General features: G+C 56.0%; 1 protein-coding gene across 1 annotated transcript; it reads left to right on the top strand.

Annotated features, from left to right (window-relative positions):
• The first annotated feature begins 6,640 nt into the window (after window positions 1–6,640).
• On the top strand, window positions 6,641–17,924 carry INSYN1 (inhibitory synaptic factor 1). The gene is made up of 3 exons (XM_065872711.1): window positions 6,641–6,719; window positions 7,144–7,844; window positions 17,149–17,924. The coding sequence occupies exons 2-3, from the start codon at window positions 7,689–7,691 to the stop codon at window positions 17,854–17,856; spliced, it is 864 nt and encodes a 287-aa protein (XP_065728783.1). The 5' UTR covers window positions 6,641–6,719; window positions 7,144–7,688; the 3' UTR covers window positions 17,857–17,924.
• Window positions 17,925–18,737: the final 813 nt, after the last annotated feature.

Here is an 18,737-nt window from a genome sequence, read left to right as displayed (position 1 = left end):
CCGCTGGTCTTAGCAAGATCAGGGTCTTGCTCGGTGAGGGTGATTTCAGCCATGCAATGCCAACCGCCACCAGGTTACAAGGTTTGAGGGTGATGAGGCATGAGGAAGAGGAAGCAGCCAGTGTGGAAAACTCTGAGAACCTTTCCTGAGCTGAGGAGATTACGGTGGGCAGGATGATGATAGAAATGTCCCCAGACATGGCTTCCCCAATGTGAGCCCCACTATTATCCATACACAGAAGGACATATGGCACCTAGCTGTTCTGAAATGGCCTTTCCTGGGAGACTCAGATACGGACTCTCCTTGATTTGGGGACTTCCTCATGAAAAGTTTGTCTGTAGAGTTATACACTCATCTCACCTTTGTGTTCAGAAAATTTCCTGAAGCCACAAATATCAAAAATAATAGCTAATTTTTATTGAACACCTACTAAGCCATGTGCTGAACATGGTACATGGACTGCTTTATTTAGTCTTCAAGACAACTCTCAAGAAGGGATTTACAGAGAAGGGAAACTGAGGCTTGGAAGATTTAGTGAGTCACACGGTTAGCGGAAAAGCTAGCTTATGAGCCAAATCCTTCCAACTCCACTGCCTAAGTGCTAGGTGCTCTATTATCTCTGTCTTCTCTCTCTCTCAAGCCTGAACACACTCACTCTGGCCCTGGCACAGACTCCCTGGTGCCAGGACCCACTTCTTCTGAGAATCCAGCTTACAGATTGAATCTTTGTTCCCTCCTGAGATGCGTGTCAATCTCAGTCCCGCCCAATCCACCACAATCGAGTGCAGGCTAATAACAACAGCTACTAGGGGCTTCCCTGGTGGCGCAGTGGTTGAGAGTCCACCTGCCGATGCAGGGCACACGGGTTCGTGCCCCGGTCCAGGAAGATCCCACATGCCGCGGAGCGGCTGGGCCCGTGAGCCATGGTCGCTGGGCCTGCGCGTCCGGAGCCTGTGCTCCGCAACGGGAGAGGCCACAACAGTGAGAGGCCCACGTACCACACACACAAAAAAACCCAGCTACTAGCTCCTGCCTCCCCTACCCTCACCTTGGGGACTATGTTTGGTGCTTCTTGTTCCTTATCTCATTCCATCCTCAAGGCAACCCTGTGTAGTCACTATTATTTTGCCTATTTTACAGATAAGGAACCTCAAATTCAGAGAGGGCAAGTAACTTGCCCAAGATCACACAGCTAGTGAATGGCAGAGCTGGGACACAAATCCAAGCCCGCCTGAGGCAGTATCCGCCCAAATACCCTACCTCACTTCCACGGCCACAGGGCAGCAGCTCCCAGCCCTCTAGCTTCAGGAACTTTGGACATCCCACCCCATCCGGGAACCCAATCATTTAGTCAATCATCCATTCATTTAGTATTCCCTGAGTGTATTTGTCAGGCTCCTATTTGTTGCATGAGACAAGAACCCAACCAAACAAGCTGGAGCAATAAAGGAACGCATTGGCTCTTAGAGATGGATCGGATGTTATTGCAGCTCCCAGGACTAAAAGAAGGACTGCAGGAACAAAGGCCATGAGAGCCCAAATTGGGACTCTCAGCAATGCAGTTATGCTCTCTAAATTCCCCTCTCCTCTGTTGCCTTGCCTGGATCCAACTTTAAGGGGGAAAGATGACTCGTTTGCAGCCTTGGGACTACAGCATCAAGCTTTGTGTCCCAGTGGAAAGAAGGCTTCCTTCTCCGCATCCATATATCAATCCCAGAGAAAGAGTCTGATTGGCCCTGCTTGGGAATGTGCTCACCCCTTGGGCCAATGACTGGTGCTGGAAAATGGGGTTCTGTGATTGGTGAAGTCTGGGTCACATGCCTACCTGCTGGCAATGGGATAGGGATGGGTGGGAACAGTGGGCACTTTAACAGACAGCCCACCAGGACTATGTGACAACAGGGAGGAATTTCCCAAGGGAAAGGGACGCATGAAGTGGGATGATGGAAAACAGGCCAAAGTAAAAGTCACTAGCTGTCACACTCCACTCCACTCCACTGGTCCATGTGAGAGACAAGGGCAGACACCATCCTGGGAGTTCACAGCCTCACAAGGAAATAAGGTTTACAGACACAAAGCCATTAAAAAGAGTCTATAGCAGCTACCATCTATGGAGTACCTACCAGGTCCCAGGCATTGGGCCAAGTACTTCCATGTGCTCGCAATGACCCTGGAAAGTAGGAACTATTATCATCTCTCTTTTTCTGAGTCAAAGAGACAGTAGAAAACAACTTTTTTTTTTCCTTTCTGGCAAAACAGCCAAAACAGGAAAAAATTAAAATGTTTATAGGCTCCTTATCCCTGTTCAGAGAGGTTAAGTGACTTGCCCAAGGTCACACAGCTAGCACATTAAATGAATACCCTGGGAAACATTTGGTTAAGGTCCAAAAGAGTACTTCTGTTCCTCCCTATTGACTGAAGGGCTAGGGAAGGCTGTCTGGAGGTAGGGGGTAGATCTAAGCAGAGATCTGAAAGATGGGATATCTGGGCAGGTGGCCAGGGAGGCTGGGTGGAAGGGAGGATGGGTCAATCTGCGAATACTAAGGAAGGTGAGCCCGAGTACCTCCTCTCCCTGTGGCAGCCTTTGAGGATTTACAGACAGAGACCCCTTCTCCTGAGACTCCTCTTCTCCAGCCTTCCCTGACCAGCCTAACTCTTCTTCACAGGACATACACACCAGTCCTCCCTTTCCCCACACAAACCTCCTCCACTGTGGCTGCCCTCCTGTGGACATACCCAGTGAAATGGGGTCCTAGACATAGTTTGATCCACACAGAGGACAGAAGAAATGTCACCTCTCTTCTTCTAAACAGCATACTTCTATTAACGCAACCCAAGATCAATTAGGTATTAAGCAGTCACATCCCATCCTTTCAAACTGAGTTCACTGTCTCCTAACACTCCCAAGCTGAAATATACCTCCCCCATCCTGGACGTGGGCAGATGGTTCCATGGACCTAAGATAAGAAACTCATTTTGTTTTCTCAGGCACAGTCCATGTTTTATTTTGGCAAATCTATTAACATCATAGCTTCCGTGAAAGTGATTGGTGGGACGGTATGATTCCACTTATATGAGGTATCTACACTGGTCAAACTCATAGAGACAAAAAGTAGAATGGTACTAGTTGCGGGGGGGGGGGGGCGGGGGGGAGTGGGGGGTGGGGGGAGGGGGATGGAGAGTTAATGTTTAATGGGTACAGAATTTCAGTTTGCGCGATGAAAAGAGTTCTGGAGCTGGATGGTGGTGATGGTTGCCTAACAACATGAATGCACTTAGTGCCACTGAACTGTGCACTTAAAAATCGTTAAGATGGTAAATTTTTTGCAACATGTATTTTACCACAAATTTTAAACAAAGTCATTTGTGGGCCCCCTGGATCCACCTTCCCAGGAGAACATCTCCCCCACCCCAGGCAGCTGAATTCACACCTTCACAGCTTCTGGAGGACCCAGTGCCCCCAGAGGACCCCTGTGAACATACCTCTGAGAGAACTAGGAGAACAAGTGAAACAGTTAGTACCCATGACACATCACCGTCCCTGAAATTAAGCCCCCTGTGGGTCAGCCTCAAACCACCATCCAGCCCCACCTCCCGTGACCCTTCATCTGCCTCTAGTTCAAGATCTTTACTCCCTTGTCATATGAACTTTTGACAATGTCACCTATACTCACTAATTCCTATTTCTCACCAACTACTCAGCCCTCAGTCCCCAACAACCTGCCTCATCCCAACTTCTCCCCACCAAAAAACCCCCCAAAACCAAAAAAAAACAAAAGACCCTGCCCCTGCCACACCACCACTGGCTTCCTAATACCAGGACAATAGATACTTTTCATTCCTTCTCTCACAGCTGCTCTCTGCAGCCTTTGACACTGTGGAGCACTTGCTTCCTCCAAATCCTCTCCTGAGTCTGCATGACGCCCACTCTCCTGGTTCTTCTACTTCCCTGACCACTCCAGCTCCATCTTTCTCAGGGACTATTTTCCAAGCCTCCAGCCTGACCTACTGCTTTTGTTACTGGTGTAAACAGGCTTCCTGGTTAATTTCAGCCCCTCTAATGATGATTTAAAAAAATATATACTCTCAAGCCCAGGCATAGATCATATACTCAACTGTCTTCAGAATATCTCCACCTGTCCCAAATTAGATGTCTCATCTTCACCCCAGACCTGTTCTTCTAAGTCAGTGGGTAGCACAACCATCTCTCAGTCTCTCAAGCTATAAGCAGAGGCATCCTGGACTCCCACTCCCTCTCCAAGTTCAACCAGTCTCCAAGTCCTCCCATGTTCTACTAAATTATTTCTCAAAACATCGCCTCCTCTCCATCCCTACTGCCATGCAGGGCCCTCCTCTCTCAGCTCGATTCTTGTAATAGCCTCCTAACTGGTATCCTGCCAGTGTCCGTGCCCCAAGATCCATCATCCTCAAAGACCCAGAGGGATCTCCTGAGAGGTGAGCAGGACCGGGTTCCTCCCTAACACCATAGCTTCCCTCTACCTCAGGATAAAATCCAAGCTTCTAACCATGGCCTCTGGGTCTGTCGGGATCTGGTCTTCCTCAAATCCACTTTCCACAGAGCTGTCAAAATGGTTATCTCTAAAAGGCCACAGTTGGTTCAACCCCCCCCCCCCCCCCCCCCCCCCGCCCCCCTTCACTTCTGCTTCTGAGCCTCTGCTCTCACCCTCCTCCCTGCCTGGAATGCTCACCGACACTTCCCCCACGCTGACAATCACCTGGGTAACTCCTACTTATCCTTTGAGATTCAGCTCAGGGCTTGTCTCAAGGAGAGCTTGCCAGCCCCTGGCCTGGGTTGCTCCCATCCTCCCCCTCCCCTACCATTGCTTCCGGAACTTGCCTTTGCCCTGCGTTTACCGCCCCTGAGTTTACTCAGCAGTGTCCTCACAAGCTGTGAGCTTCCTGAAGTGTTGCTTTTCCTTTCCGAGACGCCAGAGTCTAGCGTGGGGTCTGGTACACGGAAGGTGCTGAATAAATGTTGAGTAAATGGATGAATAACTAAACAAAGTGACCTGTGTCTAATGCATTCCTGTCATCTGCAGAATCTCCAACTCCAGCCCCATCCAGCCCAGAGCCTGGCACACAGTAGGTGCTCAGTAAAGGTTGTCAGTATTCTATTTTCTTAATGAATCTGACTTAAGGCAACGTCTGGGAGTAGTTTGAGGTATGATGGGGGAAGGGGGAGGGCCTGGATGCAGGAAATTTAGCCAAAAGGGAAGCCCGAGGCGCACCGCAGTGGGGGAAGGGGCAATGGGGGCTTATGGAAAGGTAGGAAGGAATTGAGTAAGCCCCTAACCCACTGCCCTTCCGCGCCCCGAGGTCAACAGGAGTGCGCCCCGGCGAGCCCGCCTCCAGCCTCGCAAGCGCTGGACGTTTCCCAGTCACCGGGGTGGCGAGACCCCGCGGCTCGCGCGCTCGGCGCTCGGCGCTGGGAGGCGTGTGTGTCGCTTTAAAAGCTCCCTCCCGGCGCGCGGGGCCGGCCCCTTCCCTGACAGCGCCGAGGAGAGAGGAGCCGAGCAAGCCGGGCGGCCGTTGAGGGAGCCAGCGCCCGCCCGGGCGGCCAGTCCGGCGGGGGGCGGCGGGGCGGGCCGGGGGCGGCCGGGGCGCGGGCGGCGCGGCGCTCGGGAAGCGGGCCCAGGCCCGCGGAGCCCGGCGGGGCAGGGCGGGGCGAGGCGGCCGAGGGAGGCCCAGCCCGACCCGGCGCCCGGTGGCCCCACCGGCACAACCGGGCGCCAGGGGACTGGCCAGGCTGCGAGCCGAGGGCCAGCGGGCGGGAGGCGGCGGAGCGGAGCGGAGGCTGCGAGCCCCGTGCGCCCCGGCCCGCCGGGCCCGCCGCGCGCTCCCTCCCCTCGTCTCGCCTCGCCTCGCCTCCTCCTCTTGCTCTTCTCGCCTCCTCTCCTCCACCCGGCGCCGCTCCCGCCCGCGCCCGGCCGCCAGACCCAGCCCGGCCGGGCCCCCTGCCCCGCTCTCCCTCGGCCCGGCCCGGCGGGGACCTGGTCCCCGCGGCCAACACCGCCCCTCCCCCCGGGGCCCGGCGATTCCGGACCTTTCCGACCGTGGACTGAGCCGCGGGAGCGTTGTCGCCCCGGAGGACCCCGGGGCTAGACTGAGCGGACCCTCGCGGCCGCTCCGGACGCCGCAGGTGCCGGAGCGCGGTCATTCGAGGTCCGGGCTGAGCGCGCCCCGGGCGCCCACGGGTGCCAGCTCACTCCGGGCAGGGCAGGGCAGACCCCGGCAGAGCCCGGAGCCGGCCGATCTGGACTGGACAGAGCGAATTCAGGACGGTGCCGAGCCCCGGGAATGCCGGGCGTGGGCTGAAGGGATCCCGGCGCCCTCCGATCCCTCAGACTTTGGCTTGCGTGCTGGGACCGGACCGGCGTCGCCTCGGTCGCCCTGTGCCCGGTTCACCTGTGGCCTCAGAGCCCCGGACCCGCCGGACCCTTGCTCATTCCCCACCAGAGCCCGGCGGGGGTTGGGAGAGATTTTTCCTGGCCTCTTCCTTGGAGCGTGGAGGCCCCGCCCCCTCCCACCGTCCAGATGTCTCCAGTGGCGGCTCTGAGGACCTCCTTGAGACCAAGGACCGAAGGGTCCAGAGAGAGAAGCCCGCCCTAGGGAGCCTTGGGGGCCCCCCAACCTCGCCTTGGGACTTGGCCCCCGACGCTGCGCGGAAGGAAGGCCAGTGCCCCCACTCCCCCCCCTTGGTGAGTCCGGGAGCGGAGAGGGGGTTCTCACGGAAGGCGGGGCAGGGGAAGGGAAGGTCCAGCGGGGAACGAGGGCACCCCGGGGGCACTAGGAGGGAGGATGGATGTCTGGGGAGGCCCTCCAGTGAACCAGCGGGGCCTGGCCTGACTGGGGTGGGGGGGCGTTGGGCAGAGCCAGGGCAGGGTGCCCCATCACAGGCTGAGGACTTCAGCTTCTAAAGCGGGGGCTCCTGTTTTCCCTTTAGGGGAGGGGCTGTGCTATAGAGCATCTGCCTCCATCATCCCTCCCTACAAAAAAAAATAAATAAATAAAACCAAATCCCCAGCGAGGAAAGGTGCAGGCTGGGGTGAGGAGGAAGGCAGCAGCGTTGCCGGCGGGTGCTGCAACCTGGGAGGGCTGACGCCAGGCTCGCTCTCTCTGCAGGGGGCTGCCCTCCTCCAATCCAGCTCCCTTCCCAGAGCCACACACATCTGGAGCCCCCTTCACATCTGGAAGACCCCAGCCACCATCCCTCTGCAGGTGTCAGTTGCATCTCGAGACCTCTGCCTTTGCAATTTCCTAGGAGTTGTGAGGGGATTACTGCTGCCTTCCGCCCATCCCAAGGGCATCTCTTACCCATAGTCCCTGCAGAGTCATCCCCCTGCCTCTGTGTCCAGCTCAGCATACCCACAGGCACTTCAAGTCCTAGAGGCCACTCCTGAGACCCAAGGCCCCTCCCCCTGCTCTCCTGTGTCCTCATCTTGACCCCCCTTGGTCAGACTCTGTCTCCCTCTGGGTGTCCCATTCCCCACCCAGAGGTAGAGGAGGCAGGGTGGCAGGGGCTGGGTGAGGGCCACCCAGGGCCAGGGTGGGCTAGGGGGCCGTTAAGATGTGGAGCTCTGCCCAGCTGAGGGGGGCTCCGTGGAGGCAGACGCAGCGTGTGCTCGGCTGGGGGGAGTATGGGCAGGCCTGCAGCCACGTGGTAAAGGATGAACATTCGGGGCACCCCGGACCTCGGGCAGCCCAGTGACGACCCCAGCAGCGGTGGCGAGCGGGAGCGGATTCGACAGCGCATGAAGATGGTCATTGGGCAGCTGGAAGACATACTGCGGGAGCTCAAGGAGGTGGCCAAGGAGCTAAGGGAGGTAAGTGAGGGGCCAGGCAGCCCCTAGACCGGTTTTCCTGGGCCTAGCCCAGGAAACGTACTCACACGTATGTGTTTAAGTGTGTGTGTGTGTGTGTGTGTGTGTGTGTGTGTGTGTGCGCGCTCAAAGCTGTGCGCACCTGGGTCACTGTGCTGGGTACTTCCTTCTCCTTGTTCTTCTTTCCCCAAATCTGCTTCGCTGAAGATCTCACCGTACCCCAGGGCTGGCGGGGCCTCAGTGATCCCGAGACTGCTTGGGCAGCATGTTGTGGGCCCATGGTTCAGAGCTGAACGGTGGCCAGTAAGGACTGAATCCCACAGCATCCTCTTAGTGGAAGACGTTCTTCTGGGACCCAAGCTGACCTTTGACCCCACCATCTGCCTCCCAGACTCTGACTGGCTTATAAAGGGCCCTGGGAGAGTGTGGATGGCTCTACTGAGGCAGTCCCCGCTGCTCAAGGCCCAGCTCAGAGCATTCCCCAGAGATCACACAGATACTTAGAACCCTTGATCCTGGAAAAATTAAAGCCAGCTATGTCTTCCCTGCCCTGAGGTGGGAATGGGTCTAGGGGCCTGCTAGTGGGTATCAGTACATTGGCAGGGGCAGGAATCTCCTCTGAAGGTATGCATCCCCGTCCCACAGTTCTGAATGTTTTGTGCCAAGGCTGAAAAGTCAGTGAGAGATCCTGGGATATGTGTCCCTCTCTGTCTCTCTAAGCGGAGCCCGGTTTAATTACTGCTTCCCACATCACCAGGGTAATGAGGTACACATGTCCTCAGCCCTGCCCCCTGGGCTGTGTTCGAGCCCAACATGCATGACCAGCGTTCTGAGCCGCTGGCCTAAATCTGCCTGCTGGGTGCCATTATGCCAGCCAGGTGGGCTTTAGCCAAATTTCAACTCCTTGTAACCAGGGTCCCTGCAGAGATGGCAGGGAGAGTGACTGAACTGGAGTTATGGGCTTGAGCTCTCCCCAGCCAGCTGTGTGGGGAAGATGGGGGCGCTAGGAAGGCTGGGGAGAGGGGGTGATGGTGGACCAAATCCTGACTGGGAAAGTGGCATTCTAGCCTGGCCTGAGAGCCAAGGAGCAGAGGGTGTTGGAAGGGAGTCATGTTCGGAGTAGAGGGGGTTGTGGAAATGCTGGGACAGAAGCAGGGGTTAGACAGGGCAGCCCCTTTGCCCAGAGGCAGCCTCATGGAGGAGCGCACTAGGAAGTCCTTTCTCAGGAGGTGGGAATGGCTATTGCTGCAAGTAGAGAGAAGGGTGGTGCTTCTTCCCATGGACTGGGCTGGCCATGGTCTGGACTGAACATCTTTGAGAATACAGTTTGGAGGTCAAAGGCCAGATGCCCCTGAGCAACCCCTCCTCTCCCAACCTCATTGGTCCAGAGGACTACAGTCCCCTCTGTGACTCTCTCCACCCTCATCTTATTTCAGATGCTCTGTGGTTCTATCAGGACCATGGGAACTGTCCAGAGTCTCAGTCTTGGGCAGGGGCATGGGACCTGTGCCCCAGCAAGCCTGCCCAGAAAGAGCCAGGATTGACTCTAAGCCTGGGAGGCAGCTTCAATAAGCTCAGAGCCTACTCCCAACTGAGCATCTTCCAGGCACCTGCCACCCCTCCCCGAATAGCCATCCAGAGCTTGAAGGGTCATCCAGACCATCCCTGTTTGTTTGCTGTTGAAGAAACTGAGACCAGAGAGGGTTAGTGGCTTGTCCAAGGTCACACAGCCTACCAGTGGCAGAACGAAGCCTAGAACTCAGGTTCCTGCTGCCTATTTTGGGGCTTCAGCAGGTGGGCTAATTGATATCTTTGCATTTTGACAGGGGTCTTCTAGAGGTGATACCTTATGCTCATGCTGTGATGCTCTGAGGAGCACCCTTAAGGGGTGAAGCAGGGAGCTCAGAAGTGCTAGGATCCATTTGCAGATCTTTTAGATGTCCCTTCCCAGCACACACACTCACCTACTCTCATGTCTCGAACAGCAGAGCTTCAGATTCCCAGGATTTGCAGCCTAGAGGCCTGAGCTAGGACAGGGAGAGATGAATCCCCTCCCCCCACACACCCTGTAGGCCATGTGCCTCCACCCAAGACTTTGGCAGGTTGCTACGGCAACCAGAGTCTACCCCGTATGCCACAGCCTGCCCGCTGCCAGTGGCACCCAGCTGGGAGGGGTCACCAGGCCTCAGAGCTCCCCCATCCCCCAGGCAGGGTCTGGACATGGGGTGATGGGCAGAGGAAGTGTTGTAGAAAGCAGGTGAGGCTCTGGGAAGCCCAGACAGAAGAATAGATGCCGTAACTGACTTCCTGTTGGATGGGATTCGTCAGGAATGCGGTTACTGAGTGGGGGGTGCCAAGCTCTGGTTTGGAGTAAAGGGTTTCAGTCCCCCTGCTCCCTGGAACCTGCCATCTTGGTCCTCCACGGGGGCCGTAAAGCTGGATCTGTCAGGCGCTCCTTCTCAGTAGCTTAGTAAGGCATTTTCCCTTGGGGGTATGGATGGGCCCAAAGTCGAGAGGGTGGCAGACACTTTTCCCTCATCACACCCCACTCCCCGGGCAGTACCAGCTCAGGGCTCACCAATGGGGTTCTCATGCCAGGGTGTGCAAAGCACTTAGATGTGAAGACAAGATTCACGTGCAGGACTGCTGGGGAGTAGCACAGGGTGTTTGATGAAGGAGCAAGGCCAGCAGAGAGGAAGGGCTTAGCTGTGTCCCCTTCTGTCATTCTCCTCTCTCTGCTGCTCCCTTCCCCAGCCCCAGACACCACTGATCATGGCAGACTCTCCTTACCCTCTTGAGCATACAGCCTGAAGTTCGTAGAAAGACGAGGGACACCAATGCACTCCCTTCCCAGGCCCCTGAGCCTCAGTCTGCTCCTCTGAGATGGGGATGACGATCATTCTCACCTCAGTGTGATCTTAGGGTTTCATCAGGGTCTGGCGTGCGGTAAGGGGGCCAACACCTACTCACACCCCTAAAGGATTTGGAGTTTACTGTCCCATACCTCCCCTACCCTTCCAAACCCCTGCTGTAGCTCTGCCATTGGCCTCCCAGGCGATGAGGAACAAGTTCTGTCCCATGAATGGGAAAAGTAGTTTAATGGACTAAGTGAGGTGAGGAATGTAAATGCTTTGAAAGCTAAAATTGTGCTACAGAGGGATATGACGGTCAATCATTAATTAGCCCTCATCTCTCCTAGGTTCCCCAATACTCCAGAATGCCAGGCCAATCCCAGCAGGCTCTCTAAGCTCCTCAGAATTCTGTGGATCTTAATTTGGAGACACAGCACAGCCTACGGGCTAAGAAGCATGGGCTCCACAGCCAGATGTCTCTGGTTCAAATCCAAGATCTGCCCCCTACCTAGCTGTGTGAACTTGGGAAAATTTCTTTACCTTTCTGTGCTTCTGTTTTCCCATGTAAATGAGGATAACAAATTTTACACCCCCCGCCCCACCCCGCAGCCCCAGGGCTGTTGTGAGAATTAAATGTGATATTATATATAAAGTACTTAGCACAGTGATGGGCACAAAACTCACTCCATGTCTGTTAGATATTATTTTTTATTTTTTATTTTTATTTTTTTTTTTTTTGCGTACGCGGGCCTTTCACTGTTGTGGCCTCTCCCGTTGCGGAGCACAGGCTCAGGACGCTCAGGCTCAGCGGCCATGGCTCACGGGCCCAGCCGCTCCACGGCATGTGGGATCTTCCCGGACCGGGGCACGAACCCGTGTCCCCTGCATCGGCAGGCGGACTCTCAACCACTGCGCCACCAGGGAAGCCCTGTTAGATATTATTAATGAAATATTCTAGCGCTGGCCAGCGCCTCACTCCGGGTATGGCTTTGTTCTTTTGGAGCCACATCAGCTTCTTAGCCATCATCAGGGAGGTCAAAGCCAGGACCCTGACCTCCTGGCTGGTACCATTTAGTACCTCCTGCATGCAGTAGGCAGTCCCATCCTCTTGCAGCAAGGAAAGGGGATAGAGAGTGACAGTGATATGGGGATATGAAGGGGGTTTCCAATAAGACGGCTTTTGAACAGAGAACCAAAGGAGGTGAGGGTGGTATTTAGGGGATGAGCCTGCCTGGCAGTGGAAACAGCCTGTGCAAAGATCCTGGGGAAGAAATGGGCTCGGCGTGTTCAGGATCAGCAAGGAAGCCAGTGCAGCTGGAGTGGAGTGAACTTGGAGAAAAGCAGGAAGTCAAAGAGGGAGCAGGGAGTCAGATTACACAGAGCCCTCGCAGGCTACAGTATGGAATTTGGATTTTGTCCTCAGTGAGAATCCCACATGCTCTCCAGGAATCTCCTGGTTGTGTTTCGGGGTGGGAGTCTGCCTCCCCGCTCCTCTCCCCGTTTCCTATCAACTGGGAGCCCCCAAGGACAGGGATAAGGGGCTTGCCTTTGGCCTTTGAGCTTACCTTGAGCAGGTTCCTCCTTGGTTGTCCCCTCCCCAAGATATCGCTCAGCATGGAGGCTCAAAACTGTCTCTTGTGTTGATCAGCCGGTGTCTCTCACATCATCACTGACTCTTGAGTAGGACATAACTTAAGGGGCACAGTTGCCCACCTAGGTCCGAACACCTCAGGAGGATTGAGGGGTGGGCACAAACATTTCACAGCCAGGGGTGGTGGTGGAGGATCCCCCCAGCCAGTTTTCACGGGGAGCAGGCCTGGTGGTGACTGTGCGGTCACCTCGGCAAGGCGCTGCATGTGAGGTGGCAAGGAAAGCCAAGGGCCGTTCAGGCATGAGATAAATGTGTCCCCGCCAGGAAGCAGCTGGAGCAGGAGAGGCTAGGGACCACAGAGCGGTGCCAAAGTGGGTCAGCTCCATCACCCGCAGCTCAGCAAGAATTGTGCGGAGTTTTTCCTATTATTTTTTTTTTCTCACCTTCCTTTCCTCCCTTTTCCCTTTGCGTTCTCCTCCTCCAGACAGATTCAAGAAACCCCCCGACCAATTATGCCAACTTGCAGGATGAACCACGCGCGGTCAACTCGCTCCCCGCCACCCCTTCCCCAGCTCCACAGCCCTCCAGGAAGACAATAAATAACGTAATCAAGAATTAAAAAATAATCAGTGGTCATAAATAATGCAGAATCCCCAGTTACGTAACCAGCTGCCCGGGGAGCTGGGAGGGAGGGAAGGAGGTAGCTGTCAAGGGAGTTGAAGGGGCCAGAGGTGAAGGGGGAGGAGATAAACAGGTTCTGGGGCTCCCGGGTCCTCAGTCCTGGGGCCTTAGGGAACACAGACATGCTTCCTTTGGAGAGGGGTCTCACCCACGGCTGGAGGGCGGGCTAGGGCGGGCAGTGTTGGGGTGTCCAGGCCCATGGAACTTTCTCTCGAAAAAGAAGCCCCAAGTGGTTTTATTAAGCCCTCTGTCTCAACTCATCCACTCATTCAAAAGCTGTATTTGTAAAGAATGTGCCAATCCCTGTGCCAAACTTGGGATGCAATGGTGGGCAAGACAGATCCAGTCCTGCCCTTCATGGGGCTTCTTGTCTAGTGAGGAGAGAGACATCAACGACCTTATTATAACATCTGCACACAAAACGGTAGCAGTGATAACTACTGGAAAATAAGGAGAGGTGCAGGGTACTTTCAGAGCCTTTCACAGGGAACCTGTCCTTGTGGAAGTGAGAGGCAACGAGTGGGAAAGAAAGGAGGCATTCCAGGTGCGGCCCAGAGGCGCAAGTGAGCTCGGTGGAGTGAATTGGGCAGGTGAGGGGGCAGGCCTGGCAGGGAGGAGGCTGCTTGCTGGAGAGAACAGGACCTGTGACCAGATTTGCTGTGGGGTTGTGTTTGGGAGGCTCAGGAGTTTGGGGAGCAGTGAAGTGCTGGAAGCAGAGAGGTGATGTGTTCCTGCAGGCTGATTAGGAAGTTCCCTGGACGCAGCACGAGCTGGACAGGAGGCGGCTGTGAGTGGGGAGACTGGATGGGCGCAGTGTTCAGAGGGTGGTGTAGCTAAGGCTGTGGCCAGGACAGAGGTTGTAGACACCCTTGGGATAGGGCCAAGGGCCCCCAGCAGTTTTTGTCACAGCCCTTAGCCCTGCCCTTCCTCTCTAGTGCTCACTCTTGCTCCCTGTAGAGCAGGTGATTCCCGTCCTTGACCCCTGACTTCCAGTCTCAGCTCAGCCCCTTCTAGTCCCCGTCAGCAAGCACAATGGGAAGGGTGGTCTCAGCGGTGTCTCCAGTCCCTCCTGGCTTCAAGGTTCTATGGTTCTGTGATTTCTGTGGTTCCATTCTCTCTCTCCCCCTCTCTTTCCTTTTGTGTATATAATTATTTCCCTGCACTCCAAGACAATCCCAAATTACATGTAGGCAAAATGATTATTAAATCTCAGAGAGAAATCATAGATTTCAAGACAGCCAAAGCAGAGAGGTAGGTAGCCTGGGGCCTACCCTATCCCTGCCCTCCTAACTGGCCCCATGAAATGAGGCACCAGGGGCGGGCAGCAGGGTTTGTGGACTGACCCGGGCCCTGCATACAATCTGGGTCCCCAGGCCCAGTTGCAGAGCCCAGATTCTTAAGGGCTTGGCTGTGCAGACTTTACAGCTTAAAGCACATTCCTATCTATTGAATCCCCAACGTTTGGCAAGTAGAGGTGTGTCCTCCTGTTTTACAGGGGAGGAAATGAGACATGGAGAGGGAAATCACCTGCCTCTCAAGCCTCTTAGCCAAGATGGGGCAGACTTGGGACTTGAGCCCAGACCTCCCTCCCTCCCTTCCTTCCCTCCACTCTCCCAGGATGGAAACAGAGAGGGACATTCTAATGGAGAAGGGGAAGGGCCTGAACGTGAAGGCCTCCTGAGCAGGTGGCCGGCAAGGGCTTCTTGGGCCGGAAGAGTGTCCAGGCCTGAGTCTCTAGGGCTCCTGCCCGTGGACCCTGCATCTTCCTCACAGGGGATTAGGAGCCCAGCGTCGGGGCCTGGCCTGGCCACAGGCAACCCTGTGAGTTCACAGCCGAGTCATTTAACTCCAGATTCCTACCATCATCCTCCCACCCTCAGACAGCAGCAGACTCTCGGCAGCTTTGCTTGATCAGTGGAGTCTAATTAGACGTGTGGTTGTCCCAGGGGCACAGGGCCCCTCCCCAGGGCGGCCATGCCCTGGGGTGCTATTTTTCACCAGCTGAAATCCCCAGTCCCCTAGGCCAGTGGTCCTCAAAGTCTGTTCCGGGCACCAACAGCGGCAGCAGCAGCATCACCTGGAAGCTTGTTAGACATGCACCTCTTGAGCCCCACTGGGACCTACTGAATCGGAAACTCCGGGGAGTTGATGCGCACCCGGGTTGGAGAGCCCCTACTCTAGGCCAGGGCTCCCACCAGCTCTCAGGTGGGGCTTGGGTTAAGCAAGGGTTTAAGGGGGATGCGAGCTTCTCTGAAGTGGGGGAGTCATTCTAGGGTGGGGGGCTGGGGTGGTCAGACTGGAGGGTAGAGCCCTATCCCCATTGCCTGTCCAAGCCCAGAAATCATGGCAGCACCTCAGCCGTGTGCAGTGTTGCAGGGCTGGCAGAGGCGGGAATCTCAGGTGCCCCGTGACTGGTGCTTCTGGTCCATCATCCATAAACACAGGAGATGATGATCTCGTGGGTGGAAAGCCTGACACACAGTAGGTGCTCAGAGATGGGAGATGATATCACTTTTATCACCAGTGCCCCCACAAAGCCCTTTTACTGCCTTCTCCTTGTTCCCCAGGAAGCTCTGGTGAGGTTGGCAGGCCTGAGATTCATACCCACTTGGTGGTGAGTGAAGTTGAAGTCCAGAGAGGTTATGTAAGTTACTCAAAGACACAGAACATTTGATGTCTAAGCCGAATCAGGAACCCAGGTGTCTTGACTCCCCCAGCTCTTCCATAGGCCTCAGCCGAGTGTTCCTTCCATCCCTGGTCTGGGGCTGTGGGAAGTGGGCATCCCTAGGCATTGACGCCCCAAAACAGCTTCTCAAGTCACTCCTCTAAATACAAGAGTCCTAGAATCTCAGAGATGGAAGGAAGTTTGGAGATAAACTAGTCACCCAACTCCCCATTTACAGATTGAGAAACTGAGACCTAGAGAGGGAAAACGACTGACCAGGTTGCCAGCGTCAGAGCTCCCGACTCCTGACGCGGTAGACGTCTCACTGAGCCAGACTCCTCCTGACACATCATCTTTGCCCTTGCTTTCCACTTGCACTTTGAGGCACTCACCGCCCGCACTCCTTGCTGAACACCTAGCACATCCCTGGACAGCAGTCATCTTCAGTAAATGTTTGTTGAATTAGGGACTTCATTAGTCAATGAATTAACTGACCTCTCTGACTCCAGGGAAAGAGCACTGGAGAGGGCTGGGAGCTAGCTCCTGGGCCTGATGACTCACTGCCTATGTCTTTGTCTCTGGGTCTCTTGGTCCCTCCGCTTTGCTTTGGTTGTTGTTGTACTGGTTTGGATTTTGGCCTGAATCTCCTCTCCTCCCCTTGCTCTGTCCTCTCCCTATGTCTGACTGGGTCTCCCTTTCTGCCTCACTGTCTTCATTGCTGATGTCTGTGCTGACAGTGGCCTAGGTAAGGGTTGTCCTGAGGCAGGGCCTCCTGCACGAAACAGGGCTTCACCTCGTGCGGGGCAGGTGGGTGCAGTGAACTCTGTAGCCCCTCAGGGCACTTAACCAGCAGTTCTGGGCCCAGGATGGATGGTTTTCTTATCGCTTACCCTTCTCCATCAAACCAGGATTGATCTTCACTCATCAAGAGGCAGGGAAGGGGAGGATGGAGGAGGCTCCAGGGCTAGGTAGGGATGGGGTGGTAGAGACCCATGGGGGGCACTCACTGACCCACTGCAGGGGCTGGTCCAGGATGCTTCAGAAAGCCTGGGCAGAGCCTTCTTTGCAGTTACCATGTATCATTTCCTCTCCAAGGGTGGGTGGGCTGCTCATCCTACCACAGAGTGGCCTTGCTGGAGTCTCTCAGCTCTTTTTAAATGGCCCCCTGTCAACCAAAGGAAGATCAAGCTCTGAGCACCAGGGCTGCCCCCTAGAAGAGCAGCTGGCTTTGGGGCAGAGGGACGTGTGAACGGACGGGGTGCAGGGCTGGAAGGCATCCCCCTTCCCCCAAAAGCACTGAGGCGTGGAACCAGGGGAATGGCCGGAACCAGCTCTGTTCACCCTGGTCCAGTTTGGGCCCTCAACAGGGCAAACAAACCAGTGACCTCAAGTCCAGTCGTGTCCTGTAGGGTCATCAGCCGGGGGGTGTAGTAGGGTGGGACGGGGCACACTCACACCTAGGTGATGCTGGCCGCTGCCTGGCCCCTCTCACTCCCTCCTCTCCCCTTCCCCGGCCAGGTGGTGAGCCAGATCGATAAGCTAACCTCGGACTTCGACTTCGAACTGGAGCCAGATGACTGGACCACAGCCACCGTGAGCAGCACCTCCAGCAGCGACAAGGTGGGCGTGGGCGGCCCCTTTGACCTGGGCCACCTGGACTTTATGACAGCTGACATCCTCTCGGATAGCTGGGAGTTCTGCTCCTTCCTGGACATCTCCACCCCCTCAGACTCCGTGGACGGCCCCGAGTCGACCCGGCCGGGGGCTGGCCCTGACTACCGGCTCATGAATGGCAGCATGCCCATCCCCAACGGGCCCCGGGTGGAGACCCCGGACTCCTCCAGCGAGGAGGCCTTCAGCGCTGGCCCTGTGAAGGGCCAGCTGCCCCAGCGGACCCCGGGCACACGGGAGAGGGTGCGATTCAGCGACAAAGTGCTCTACCATGCTCTATGCTGTGACGACGAGGAGGGGGACGGCGAGGAGGAGGTGGGCCTGTCCCCAGAGCCTCCCCACACAGAGGCCCACGCGGGCCCCCTCAAGCCCTCCCCGGCTCCCTACAAGCCGAGGCGCTCTCCACTGACTGGCCGCCGCTCAGACCCCACCTTGGCCCCCGAGCAGACCCGAAGGGTCACAAGAAACAGCAGCACCCAAACGGTGTCAGACAAGAGCACTCAGACGGTGCTGCCCTACATGGCCACCAGACAGAAAGCCAAGGGGAAAAACTAGGGGCCGGGGAGGGAGCCGGGGGGCAGGGGGCACATAGAGCTATAAATATATATATATATTTAAACAAACGCAGTCATAATAAAATTTTAAAATGCTAAGGATCCGGCCCCACAGGCCCCAAAGCTTTCACAGAGCTCATCTTAGACACAGAGATGCCTGCTCACCTCTTAGGTCTCAGGAAGTGTGGCCAGAACTACCCTCCCTTCCTTCTCATGGCAGGGCTCCTGAAGAGGGTGTCCAAAAGTGTGTAGGTGAGGTGGGGAAGGTCTTACCTGGGACTCGTCTTGCAGACCCCAGAGCACGGTGGTGGAGTCCGGCCGCCGGCCTGGGCCCTGTCCTGGAGGGGATTCATGAGTAGGAGGCAGGCTCTCAAGCAGCAGTGTCCAAGCCCAGGGCTAACGGTGGGTGTAATTCAGAGGAGACTGCAGGACCGAGGGCCTGGGGGTGGCGTCACTCCAACTGGGCCCAGGATCACTCACACCCCCGTGCCTTTTACTCTGAGGCTGACTTTTGCCTCTGCTTCCCCAAGGCAAACTTACCTGGATATATACAGTCCCACCCTCCTCCCGTCTCAGGGTTGCCCAGCACACAGAGAAGGAACAAGCTCTTCCCATGTGCGGGCCTCCATGCTGGGAAACTGGGCTTCCACAGACCCTGGAGGGCCAGGCTGAACTGGGCCGAGATTTGTTTGGAGAGCCTAGACCACTCCTGATCCTTTCAGCTCCCATGCTCAGCCTTGACCTCTAGGGATCAAAGACTCAGGGCAGAATCTCAGTCAGCCCCTGCTTGGCCCTGAGCAGACCTGAGGTCCACATGAGAAAGCAGGCAGCCACCGCCGTGGGGCTGTGAATCAGAGCCATAGACAGGTTCCCAGCCCCCTT

This window comes from Phocoena phocoena, chromosome 2 (genome assembly GCF_963924675.1).
Source record: "Phocoena phocoena chromosome 2, mPhoPho1.1, whole genome shotgun sequence".
In the NCBI taxonomy this organism is placed as follows: domain Eukaryota; kingdom Metazoa; phylum Chordata; class Mammalia; order Artiodactyla; family Phocoenidae; genus Phocoena; species Phocoena phocoena.
The sequence above is the reverse complement of the archived record's forward strand: the minus strand, read 5'-3'. Positions and strand labels throughout refer to the sequence as shown.